The 13634-nt window shown below is 36.0% G+C and overlaps 2 protein-coding genes across 2 annotated transcripts in view; one reads left to right on the top strand and one right to left on the bottom strand.

Annotated features, from left to right (window-relative positions):
- LOC109073551 (myosin phosphatase Rho-interacting protein-like) overlaps positions 1–4728 on the bottom strand; it is a 47500-nt gene extending 42772 nt beyond the window's left edge. Inside the window, exon 1 of the mRNA XM_042736024.1 lies at positions 3826–4728. Coding sequence (XP_042591958.1) covers positions 3826–3948 — 123 coding nt within the window. The 5' untranslated portion in view covers positions 3949–4728. The remainder of the gene's footprint in view (positions 1–3825) is intronic.
- A 1411-nt stretch (positions 4729–6139) lies between these two features.
- dhrs7cb (dehydrogenase/reductase (SDR family) member 7Cb) lies at positions 6140–12831 on the top strand. The gene is made up of 7 exons (XM_042734875.1): positions 6140–6306; positions 7487–7638; positions 9010–9127; positions 10044–10254; positions 10341–10433; positions 11069–11230; positions 12277–12831. The coding sequence occupies exons 2-7, from the start codon at positions 7490–7492 to the stop codon at positions 12486–12488; spliced, it is 945 nt and encodes a 314-aa protein (XP_042590809.1). The 5' UTR covers positions 6140–6306; positions 7487–7489; the 3' UTR covers positions 12489–12831.
- Positions 12832–13634: the final 803 nt, after the last annotated feature.

Genomic DNA, 13634 nt, shown 5'->3' with positions numbered 1-13634 from the left:
CTTTTCTTTTTTACTGAATATTTCTGGGTTAAAGCATGATTTAATGCAATAATGCATTCAAACAAATGTAATCTTACAATACTTCATCTTTATCTGATTTTGAAATCTGTAAGAAATGCATCGACTTTAGCCACGGAGCGAAGGCGGAGTGGTGTTTCTGGTATCAGTGAGCGTAGAGTGATTGTTAAATGCTCGGAACGCGGAGGGAAATAGTTGCCGCTCCACTCCACTCACATACTCCGCTACCGAGTGAGAGAGATGTTTTGCCCTACAAAATGAACAATACCGCGGCAGCACAAGCACAGCATATCCGCCAAAAAGCAACCTGCAGCAATGCTCATTGCACGTCTCGCCAAGCTTTACTTTTGTGGCTCGCATGGCAGTAAATAATACGATGATATGATGCAGTCAATACAGATATTTAATAAAAAAATAAAAAACAAGCAGGGCTGTAACATAACCCATTTAAAAACGCATGCAATGTCTACACCGGGCATGAGTGGTGCGATCCGACAAAAGACAATAGAACCCAGTGATGTTGTCTAAACTGGACGCGGCGTGATGCGACACGATCCCCATCAGTAAACTGATGCTCGTTCTATTTATGACAAAATGTTCTGACACTACGTTCAGATGATTGTCAAGTTTAGACAGACTTTTAACACAACGGGCGCAGCACGACCACTCTCGCGTCCAGTGTAGACACAGTTAGACAGTGTCTGCTCTATTTACAAATAATTTATATAAGAAAAAAATGACTCACTGCGTAGTTGCCAATTTTAATTTTAACAGTTCTTAACGCCGAGTGGATGATTAGATGCATGATGGGCTAGTATTAAATAATTTTTTTTTAAAAATCATCTTCTCAGTTATAAATTTGACTGGTAAATAATAAATAATGAATTATATTAAAACGTGTTTTGAACAATTTCTTTGTCATTTGAATATTTTAGGGGGGTGGGCATGTAGGGTGGGTTTAAATCGTAAATCGGATTTTTGGTGAAAAAAAATCGGGGCCATTTAGGCCATATCGCCCAGCCCTACTTAAACGGTTACAATGTTGCATTTTTTTCTTGATCTGTTTGCTTTAACACAGCAACAATTCACAGTGTATCAAAAAGTGTTTATGCAAGTCACATGGGAGTAAAACCGTCCTCTCATTGGTCAGAGTGCACCTTTATGTTCCTCATATCATCATCCACCAAGATGGATTGACAATCAAGCCTGGTTTGTTTGAGTCGGGTTGCTTTTTCAACCAAAACCAAGCTGCTCGAGTTGGTTTTCAATCAGACCAAGACCATCTCATTTCAGGATATGTCTGACTGATTTTTTGTTCCGGTTTTGATGCAGATCCAAGCATAACTGCTGTGTTCATATATGCCAAAACAAACCAAACTAAGGGAGCGATTGTGCCAGATTCAGAAACAAGCCCTAAGAGGCACCATCTCTGAAATCGTAAACTACATTTGACAGTTATTTACTAATCAACAGAATAAGACAAACATTTCAAAATGCTTTTTTCATTATTTTTTTTATGGAGGCTAAAGGTTGTGACTGGAATATTCTGCTGTGCCACGGAAACAGAAAAGATGATGCAGGAATATTAGATTTGATCTGTGAACAAGCGGCACGTCTGACACATGGATGATCTCACTTTGATCACTTATAACATTACGTAACTCACATCAAGCACACAAGTTTGACCATATCCGATGAGCTCTATGAACATGTGTGGATCGATGAATAAAAGCCTAAATTAATTCTGGACTTGGATTGTATTTCGTTCTTTTTATGAACTTTGAGTGTCAAAGCTTTGATTGACTTTCAACAGAGGGAATGAAAGCTTTCAGGAACGAGATGCAGTCCTAAACACAATGGCTGAACCATTGCTTTAATTTCCATTTTATGGAAATTATGGACAGGGGAAATTATTTTATGGACAGGGGAAGTATTGGCCTAATGGTTAGATAGTTTCATTCCTAACCCTAAGGTTGTGGGTTCGAGTCTCGGGCCGGCAATACCACGACTGAGGTGCCCTTGAGCACGGCACCGAACCCCCAAGTGCTCCCCGGGCACTTTCACTTTTTCACTTTCATATTAAAATTGGAGAATGCACTTGGTCTAACTGTATGGTCTGAGTCCAATCTGAATATTTGGTAATACTGTTGTCAAAACAGAAATAAAGAAATCATGAACAATGTCTGAAGATGACTGTTGCACAACACCAGAGCCCAAAAGGGTTTGATTTAGTAATGAATATTGGGTCATTTTAGCGGGATTAGTGAGTGATATAATCCATAACAATGACTCATGAATCTGGCACAGAATGGGTTAACCGTTGGTAATCTCACTCAAACCACAACACACACACGCTGGAGGATGCTGACGTCGCTCGACGGCCCTGAAGAGTATGGGATCAATTAAAAAAACACAACAGGCCCTTATGGTCTAAAACTTTTCCTCTCATTCATTCCCTTTCAAGAGCTCATATGGAAATATGGTCACAGTTTGTATTATTATGCAATCAACCAAAGGTTTCTTTCACTGAATAAGATAATTAGAGGGGGGGAAATACATTGGATTTTTAAGAAATGGACTCCAACATGAGCTCAAATCACACACATCCAGAAACGCACGGAGATGGCCAATTATTTCCCAATCTTAATCTGTAATCCTGACGAGGTTTGGAAATGCTCTGGGGCGCATTTCTCAAAAGCGTTGCAAGTTCGGCCATTTCCAATAGAGTTCAATAGAACTAACGACCACATTTAGCTAACTATGCTTTTGAAAAATGCACCCCTGGTTCTGGCCACCTTTACCTTACAATTAAAAGTCTCCTCTAGCAGAAAATAATGCCTTCTTACATCTTAGAAATATTCAAATGGGAGGTTTTTACATGCAGCCAATGTACAGTACAATGGCCAATGTGGTTTGTTAAATGGTAGCCATACTGTAAATATAGTCATCTGAATTGTGAGAGACCTTTAATGTCAAAATATGATTGAAGAAAAAAAATGTAGTTGTTGTAACAACACTGTTTTAACACTTTAGTGCTCAATGGTTGTAAAAGTCTAACAAAATACTTCTAAATCAATTCAGAATTTTTTATTAGATCTATACGAAAACAAAAAATTGAGAATCTTTACGCTAATCTAAACAATTTCAGCAGCGATTCAACTTCAATTCCTGAAATACAGGCTGATTTTAAAAGTTACTACATATATAAAAATTAAAAAACATTTAATTAAACCTCATTTTATTAAAAAAATTATTTGCCATACTTCAACTAGAGCATAAATTAACGATTCTGTGCAGAAAAAAAAAAAAATATGTGATTGAAGCTGAGCAGCGACAGAGATTACAGAACGGTTGTAACGCGGTTTTGACCAATCAGAAATCAGGAGCAGACCTCTACTGACTTCTGATTGGTCATTTTAGCGTTCCAACCACTTTAGCGCAACTGAAAACACATATACAGTATATACTTTAGATCATCCGTTTAGAATAATTAAAAAAATTAAAAAGTACCTGCATGCGCCACTAAAACAATGTAAAAAGCCTTGTCAAAACGCTATAATTACACCAGTTTAGAGTTTACACAACAAACCCTTTCTAAACAAAATAAGCCTAAAAGGCTGATTAGTGGTCACCGCAAATTGATCGATAAAGCGCTGTCAGCTAATGGAAATCCATTGTCAGCTTCACTGTCTACAATCAATAAGTCTCTACATAACAAACTGCATTTTTTCCGAACGAGCCATTTCGCCTTTACCCGTTCACACGAACGAATTCGAAGTGATATAACCATCATCTAACCGTTCATACCTGATTGAGATCCTGGTCCGTCAGCAGATGCAGCTCTCGGGGCTTGAAGCAGTTCTGACATTTGCTTTTGTTGAAAATGTTCGCTTGAAATTTCCTACACGTGTTTTCCTTGGCGCTAGACATCTTATTCGTCTATTTGTGCGCGTATCAAATCCCAGCAACGAGAAGAAAACAGACAGCAATTAACGTAACTTATCCCGACGCTCTTTCATCCGATTCTTGACACGGTCGTCATGCAAAACATGACCGGTATCAGCAGCTTTCCTCCTCGAATCTCCTCTGCAGCGGCCGGACTAATGAGTCAGAGTGAGAGTAGTTTATATAAGCAGATCTCTAGTTAACAGGCCTGCTCAGTGTTTTGGCTGATGTGCTTGAGTTCATGGCCTGGCCTCACAAAGCGACTCTCTAATCTCATTTCTGCGCGAATCAATGCTGGAATTGTGCAAGCGGTAAACAAAGCGATTACTTCACGTGTTCCTCCGGTCAAATGAAGCTAGACTTTCTAGGAAGCGATAGAAGAAGGAAAAAACCCGCTGGTGAGGTATCCTGGTTTTCAATCCCAATGGCAAATTGTCTGTTAGGCTCGAAGTTTTCACGCACTTCGCTGCTAGCGTCAGTTAGCTCGCTAATGAAGCCTCTCCCCCTGCTCGTTTAGCGGAGCGTTAAAAATTTAAAATCCCAAAGCTCGGCGAACCTGACGCGATATCCTCCGCCGGTACCGGGCATGTCTTAGCTCGAACCTTACGGCTCCGTGAGCTGCGATGAACGCGTCGTTTCGAAGCTTTCCCAGGCTAACGAGGGTCTGTTTTCTCTCCCCTCAGTCGCGCTCGAGCTTTCCCAATGGAGGGAGGTCGCGTCGCGAGCTCGCAGATTTGCTGCTGGAATTTCATTTTCTCTCGCGAGAGTTCGGAGCGCGAGAGCAGGACGGTCCCGGAGCGGAGAAGATAGATATCCACCCTGTGGACACTAGTGAACATGTGCACAATTCAGTACAAAAGGAGCAGCCTATAAATTAAAAATGGCATCTGGGGTAAAAAATTAATAAATAATAATGTAGCTGTCAAATAATGCAAATACATTTGTAAACCTTTCCCGATGCTTTCCTGTTAGGTCTACTTTCTTTATGCATATTAAGAGATAAAACCTTTTTACAAGCCATTCTAAAACAAACGGTTCATCTTTGCAATCACACATTAATTAAAAATATTTTACATATGTACTATCAATAAAATAACATTGAAAAAAATCAATAAAAATTCTATCAATAAAAATGGTGCATTTTAACAATATTTTCCATATGCACTATCAATAAAATAAAATTTAAAAATGTATAAAAATATATAAAATCTGTATATTTTAACAATATTTTCCATATGCACTATCAATACAATAAAATTTAAAAATGTATAAAAATATATAATAAAATCTGTATATTTTAACAATATTTTCCATATGCACTATCATTCTTCCTGTGTTGTTCTTTGAAAATAAAATTAAAAAACATCTATAATAAAATAAAATCTGTATATTTTAACAATATTTTACATATGCACTATCAATAAAATAAAATGTAAAAATCTATAAAAATGATTTTTTTTGCATTTTAACAATATTTTACATATGTACTATCAATAAAATAAAATTTAAAAATCTATAAAAAAATAAAATCTGTATATTTTAACAATATTTTACATATGCACTATCAATAAAATAAAATTAAAAAACATCTATAAAAAATAAAATCTGTATATTTTAACAATATTTTACATATGCACTATCAATAAAATAAAATTTAAAAATCTATAAAAAATATAAAATCTGTATATTTTAACAATATTTTACATATGCACTATCAATAAAATAAAATGTAAAATATATTTTAACAATAGTATAAAAATGAGCATTTAAAAAATGAGAAATTTAACAATATATTTACATATGTAATATCAATAAAATAACATTGAAAAAAATCAATACAAATTCTATCAATAAAAATTGTGCAATTTAACAATATTTTACATATGCCCTATCAATAAAAAACTTTATTTTACAGTGTACACATTACATGTCCTTACTGTATTAATAACAGTACGTTATGCATTACATCCAACTAACCCTAAACCAAACCCTATTCCTAACCCTAACTGTAAAGTATGTAGTTAATTAATATTACTCAAAACTTGACTGTATAATTACATTTTAACAAAGACATCTTAAAATATAAAGTTTTATGCAATGCAATATAGAAAGAACCTCAAGGTACCCTTGAATGCCTCTCTACATGCCTGAGATAGTATTCACAACATGCATGAGCCGTCAGTTGCTCAGCCACATGCTATTAAAAGAGCCGTGATCCGGACGAGTATCGCTGCTGCCACTGGCTCTGAATGAACAGGGAGGACAGCAGGCTTCAGTCTGCTTTCCTGACCGGACAACAACACACATTTCCACTGAAGGCTGGCTTAACTCTTTACGCATACTGTAAGTACACTGAAAATAAAACAGATTATGGTTGCCTGCATGTAGGTTAGTGTGTGTGTGCTATATTTCAGTGCTGGTCAGGCGTTAATCTATCTTTGACACTGCTGCTTGTGTTGGACTTAGAAATGTTTTGATAAACAGCAACAAAATGGTTGTTGGCTAAATCATAGAATTCAGTAACAGTGAGAGGGGCACATCTATTCTCTTCATGTATGTCCAAATATGTGCTTCTTGTGTGTCCAGTGTTTGTGGCGAGAGCTTGGCTATTTTTAGAGCTTGTCCTCAGCCACACTTTTATGGAGCTAGTGACACACATTACTGTATACAGCTGATCAGCATTTGTTAAACAAATAGTTCACACACAAATAAACTGATAATGTGCTCACCCCCAGGCTTTCCAAGATGTAGATGAGTTTGTTTCTTCTTCAGGTTTGAAGAAATGTAGCATTGCGTCACTTGCTCACCAATGGATCCTCTGCAGTGAATGGGTGCCGTCAGAATGAGAGTCCAAACAGCTGATAAAAACATCACAATAATCCACAACACTCCAGTCTATCAGTTAATGTCTTTTGAAGACAAAAGTTGTGTTTGTAAGAAACAAATCCATCAATAAGACTTTTAACTAAAACAAGTCCATAATTCATAATAATGCTTTCTCCAATGAAAAAAAAAGTGATCTGGTCTGAATCAGGAGAGAAATCTGCACAGATCAAGCACTGTTTACATGCCAAAACAACTCTGAACAAATATGTGGCTGGATTTTGATGTGAGAGGAACTTCTTGATGGATTTGTTTCTTACAAACATGCAGCTTTTGTCTTCTCCAGATGTTAACTGATGGACTGGAGTGGTGTGGATTATTGTGATGTTTTTATCAGCTGTTTGGACTCTCATTCTGACGGCACCCATTCACTGCAGAGCATCCATTGGTGAACAAGTGATGCAATGCTATATAAATGATGAGAGGATTTTCATTTTGGGTGAACTATTAATTTAAATGTAGTCAAGCCAAAAATATTGACTTGTAAAACAATGATACTGTAGCATCTGTCACAGGAAGTGTTCATCGCACCTTTTATATGCCTCCAGTTTAGAAAGTAATGAAGGATCATTCCTTGTAAGCTCACATGCAAAGGTTTTATTTTAGTTATGAAATGAACTCTATTTTTCTTGGTTTTCAGAAGATGGGTGTCCCATCGGTTATGGTGCTGCCGCTGCTGATCGTGGTCTTCGCTGGAGTTTACTATGTTTACAATGAGGTCATGCGCTTCATGTCCAAGTCCATGGTGCGGAACAAAGTGGTGGTGATCACAGATGCTGTGTCCGAAATGGGAAGTGATAATGCTTTATTAATGGTCTATTGATTATTTCTTCACCACAAAATTGAACAAAGCCAGCATAAAACTTGGCTTCCACTCATTTTTTAGTTCCAATATGACACTCTCAAAAATAAAGGTTCCTAAGGGAAGTTTTTGCATGATGCCAAAGAAGAACCATCTTTGGTTCCCTGAAGAACCTTTCAGTGGTCACTTCTTAAAAGAACCATTTTTTCTAACATTTTAATAATCTTTAAGAACCTTTTGTCCAGTGAAATGGTTCCATGGATATTGGAGGTTCTTCATGGAACCATATAAATTCTTTTTATGTTTTTGAGAATATTTTATGATGGCCCACCCCTTTTTATTTATTTTTTAAACAATAGTTTATTGTCATAATCATGCTGCCATGAGTAATTATTACCAAAAAGTATAATTATGGCTGTAATTCAAAAGACATTAAATTATTAAAAGCACTCGATACTAATATCAAAGATTAGTTTTTCTCCATATTTAAATACCTTTAAAACAAAATAAACTGCATGAAAATATTATTGTTTCAATTATTCAAAGTGTTCTGTACAGTTCATGTGTGACGGGTTTGGTGAAAAGATCTCATCCATGCATCTGTACAGAGGACAAAGAGCAGTCAGTGTGAGTCTGCAAGAAAGCAGAGAGCAGAAAGACTGATAAAACGTGAGCTGTGTGCTTTCAGACTGATGGGATTGTGGGGGTTTCAGTGTTGTGATTGAGTCAGCAGACACTTTTGTTGTCTTTACAGATATTTGTGTCTGAAAGGAACGAGCAGATAACACTTTTATCATGTTTTGCATTTCATCACACTATTTGCAGGTCCTCCGGTCTTTCCGCTATTGTACACTGCTAAAATGATATTTTGTACTCAGTACTTTTGTCTTGTTTATCTAAACATTCCTAAATCAAGACACATTTACTGGAGAATCAAAATAACATAAGATATTAAGTATTGCTTTCAATAATTGCTTGCAAGTATATATCTCTCACTTCTATTTTTATATCTTGCAATTCTGAATTTGCTTATCTCAATTCTAAGAAAATCAGAAAAAAACGTCAAAGTTTTGAAATGAAAAGGCACAATTACCTTTAAAATTTTGTATTCAATGGCAGAAGCAAGCTTTCATAAATGTAACTTTAAATGAAGTTTAGTTTTTTTTTTATTAGTTTGAGGTAGTTTTTTTTGTTTTATTTAAAAACTAAATTTTTCAGAAAACTTAAAATATATAATATATTTTTTAATTACACTGTATTAGTGTTCCATTTTGGCCAAACTAGATTTGCATTGCATGAATCCTCCACTGAGAGGGCATTTCTCCAGTATTGTCATCCTCTGATCCTGTCTCTGCCTGTTTGTCAGAATGTGCCAGACTGTTTCATGAAGGCGGCGCGAGGCTGGTTTTGTGTGGGCCGAGCTGGGATAAGCTTGAATCTCTGTATGATTCTCTGTGCAGTGGATCAGACCCCAGTAAAGTGAGTACTGAACCACAATATTAAGACAGACATCATCAGCAAGCCTGTCTCATACTCACTGTGATCACTCGCTCTCTTCACTTTCAGGATTTTCATAGTTCAGGCTGTGTCTGTGTGTCTCTGTCAGCGTTTCTTCCTCTGTCATGAACAATGGCAGGATTTCCTCCTGAATGTCCACGAGTCTCTTAAAATACTGGTCCTCTGCTGTTTCAAACAACATGTTGACTTCATTTATTTTGTCATAATCATACTGCCATGAGAAATGTTGAATTTTTAAATTCCTTTTAAAAAGGAAAAAAAAATTAAATTATGGTTGCAGTGTATAAAGACGGTAATTATTTAAAGCACTCCGTACTAGTATGATCAAAGAACACTTCATTATAAAGCAGAACATAATTTTCCCCCCCAAAAAAATACCTTTAAAACAAAATAGTTACTTAAGAGGCAAAACTGCATAAGATATTTGATATTTTAGTCTCAACTTTACTTTTAAAGACTTAAATTTATTTATTTAATATTAAACTAATCTTTAAAAATTTAACTCATCTAAAAAAAAATTGTATGGTACTGCATAAAATATACGTATACTACAACATTCTATATAAAAAATAGTGCACCAAAACAATTCAAATTTTTCTTCCATTGAAGATAATTTTTCTCTCATTAAACATATCTGAATACAATGAACTTTTCTGCTCAGCAGTGATATTGTATATTATTATTAGCAATAACTGTTAAAAATAACTGTTTACCATCTGAATGTTTTAAAATGCAATTTATAATATATATATATATATATACTGCATATATACACACACACACACACACACATTACTGACCTCCAAAATAATTCTATTTTGTTTTCATTGCATTAATGTGGCATCTGGTTTCCTACTATCTATACTTCCTGTGTCAGACTTTCACACCCAAGCTAGTGCTGCTGGACTTCAGCGATATGGAGAACATTTCGGACGTGATCACAGAGATTGGAGAGTGTTACGGCTGTGTGGATGTGCTGATATGCAACAGCAGCATGAAGGTCAAAGCACCAGTGCAGAATCTCTCCCTGGAGATGGACAAAACCGTCATGGACGTCAACTACTTCGGGCCCATAACGCTGGCCAAAGGTAGACTTCTGCAGAAACACAGCGAGGAACATGCCGATGGTTTACTTGCAGAAAGAATGTTAAAGCACTGCTTGTTTTTGTTGCAGGCATTCTTCCGTCGATGATCACGAGACGGACGGGTCAGTTTGTGCTGGTCAACAGCATCCAAGGGAAACTGGCTCTACCATTCAGAACATGCTGTAAGAGTCACTTCCATCACTTGTTCACCATTGGATCCTCTGCAGTGAATGGGTGCCGTCAGAATGAGAGTCCAAACAGCTGATTAAAACATCACAATAATCCAAGTAATCCACACTGCTCTAGTCCATCAATTAATGTCTTGTAAAGCAAAAAAAGCTGTGTGCTTGTGAGAAACAGACATTTTTAACTAAAATACGAGTCTATAATAACACTTCATCCAGTGAAAATGTAATCTGGTCTGAATCAGGAGAGAAATCTGCACAGATCAAGCACTGTTTACACGCCAAAACAGCTTTGAACAAATATGTGTGTGGATTTTGATGTGAGACACAACAGGAGATAGACTATTTCACTGGAGGGAGGGTTCTTATAGATTATGGATTATATGATTACATCATATTTTAGCTAGAAGCAACGGTTTGAAGTTAAAAACATCTTAATGATGTATTTGTTTCAGCTTTTGTCTTCTCCAGATGTTAACTGATAGACTGGAGTGGTGTGGATTACTTGTGGATTATTGTGATGTTTTTATCAGCTCTCTCATTCTGATGGCACCCATTCAAATTGAGCAAAATATGCAAATAAGGTCTTCATTAATTAAATATGCACTACTTTGCATCTGATGTGTTTTGAGATGCCGCATCCAAGCATGCAGTCCAGGCGTTCTTTGACTGTCTGAGAGCAGAGGTGGAGGAGTATGTGATCTCCGTCAGCACCATCAGCCACACCTTCATTAACGCAGTAGCAGAGAACGGCGCTCCCTCCAAAACACCACCCACCAACCCCCTCTGGGCCTGTGAGTAACCCGACAGCCACTGAGTCACAGCAACGCTCAATAATCCAAAGTATTAGTGTAGCTACTTGTTCATTTTGTACTGTAAAAATGCTGACATACACCCTTAGATACATCTAGTTCCTGACATCTGTGATTCACTAATTGCATCACACACCTTCTGTTTGCTAGTCTCTGTCAGTGTCACACCTTTGCTCTGGTCCAGAAACCTAGTGAGAAACCTGCCTGTGTAGACAGGACTTTAAGGCATCATAGGTGCACTATAGAGTGTTGCCAGATTGGGTAGGTATAGGCTTGGTTTTGACAGAAGTATGATTCATACATTTTTATTGAAGTATACATGAAATAGGTAAATATTAGATTACACACACACACACACACACACACACACACACACACACACACACACACACACATATATATATATATATATATATTTATATTAAAATGAAGAAAATGTCACTCAATCGAGCAGTTAAAGTGGCACAAAAAATTATGTTCAGATGACATATATATACATATACATATATATATATATATATATATATATATATATATATATATATATATATATATATATATATATATATATATATATATGTATATAGTATATAAATACAAAATGTACATACAGAAAAATACAGAAAATCTATAATTTAAATTTTTTTTTTTTTTTTTTTTTATTTTTTTACAATTTGGCACGTTTTGACCAATCAACAGCCTGGAAAACATTAAACTAAACTAACCTATCAAAATGGCTTTTGGGGATTTGATTATAATTATAAATATATTTGATACATATACATTTCTCATAGGATTGATTAAAACACAGTTCAATCTAATTAAAAGTTAGCTTATTAGAGTATCACATTGTTAGATTAACAGCTGCTAAAGTTAGACTCTGTTCTATTTGTATGAAGCACAGAGTTGGTTGTCTATGTATATCGTTCCAAATCTGTCTCTAACACAGTTCCTTAGAAGGCAGCTGCCTATGTAGGCAATAAATAGCGAGGGCTGCTCTTCAGGTTTTGACTCCAGTCTTGTTCCAGACATCTCTAGTAAGCTGAACACTCACGGCGTGAGTCCCAGCAGTCTGGCCCACGAGATCGTGAGGACGGTGAACCGGCAGAATCGAGAGGTTCTCCTCGCCCATCCCGTGCCGTGGGTCGCCCTCTACATCCGCTCGCTGCTGCCCAGCTTCTTCTTCGCTGTGGTGGCCGCCGGCGTGAAGGACGGAGCCATGGACGAGCAGCTGAAATAAAGAGAGACGCCTACTGCTACAGGATCGAGTGTATTAAACAATAGATATCATACTTCTCCAGTTGATTAATCCCAGTACTATTACATTCTATTAAAAGTTTTCTGGAATGGTATGTTTAAATATGCAAATGAGGCATCATCTAATTAAATATGCACTTATTTGCATACATTTCCAGAACAGAAATTAGAAATTTGTTGACACATTATTGGTTTTCTCCAGAGGGGATTTTTTTTGGGATTTCTCTTTTTATCACTCCATACATCAGAAAATACTGTCAACAGACAGAAAACAAAGACATTTTCACCAGTGCTGTATACATCAGTATGAATGATATATGAACAAGCCCCTCAGTAAAAACCTCCCTTCAGTCTATTGATATGAATAAAACTGTAAAGTTTGCTGAATGTAAGAGAAAAAAAATAACTCTTTAAAGAATTGAAATATACAGATGCAAATAGATAAAGTGCAATAAAATAAACTCTTCTATGTGCATTTTGGATGTTTTATTTCCACTAGTCTGAAAGAAGACATTATATGAAAGCAAAATAGTCTAAAATCTGAAAAAAAAAAATAATAATTTTTTTTGAAAAGGATTATTCTTCATCCATTTAACTTAAGAATAAGATAAACTAAATAGTGCAATTTAAATGCTTGTTGTGTTTTGTGTCTTTTTCTTCAATGCATCATGTAGAAATCACATATAAAGCTGCGGTGATGTGACACTGTTAGTGGCACCTAGTGATGAAACAGAAGCACTGTTGCACCTGAAGAGGGCAGTAAGCACAAGCCATACACCAGGAAACAATAGAGACATGGTACAAACATGTGCTTGATGAGGCCTACTGATATTCACAGAGTCAGCCTTTCATAAAGCATATGAATAATACATTTAATACACGTCTGTTATATAATTAATCTAGTGTTCATATGTTATAGTCACACATGAGAGATATTGTAAACACAAAAACATGTTATTTGTACTTGAACGTTTTAATGACATTCAGACAAAAAATATAAAACATAAAGATGATAAAAATTTGAGGTGAAAAAGTTATTAGAATGTTTTAATGAAATTTCAGAAAAGTTTTAGGTGAAGTTTAGATAAGTCTGTAATTTAGATGTTATTGGTGTATTTTTAATTGTCAT

The sequence above is a fragment of the Cyprinus carpio genome, chromosome B12 (assembly GCF_018340385.1).
Source record: "Cyprinus carpio isolate SPL01 chromosome B12, ASM1834038v1, whole genome shotgun sequence".
NCBI classification, from domain to species: Eukaryota; Metazoa; Chordata; class Actinopteri; order Cypriniformes; family Cyprinidae; genus Cyprinus; species Cyprinus carpio.
Note: the sequence above shows the minus strand (reverse complement) of the source record. Positions and strands in the feature narration are given on the sequence as shown.

Bases quoted from the DNA above. Each gene is read 5' to 3' on its own strand.
- dhrs7cb (XM_042734875.1), top strand. From the start codon at position 7,490: ATGGGTGTCCCATCGGTTATGGTGCTGCCGCTGCTGATCGTGGTCTTC. The intron at 9,128-10,043 runs GTGAGTACTGAA...TTCCTGTGTCAG, and splicing joins GTGGATCAGACCCCAGTAAA to ACTTTCACACCCAAGCTAGT. The intron at 10,255-10,340 runs GTAGACTTCTGC...TTTTTGTTGCAG, and splicing joins GCCCATAACGCTGGCCAAAG to GCATTCTTCCGTCGATGATC.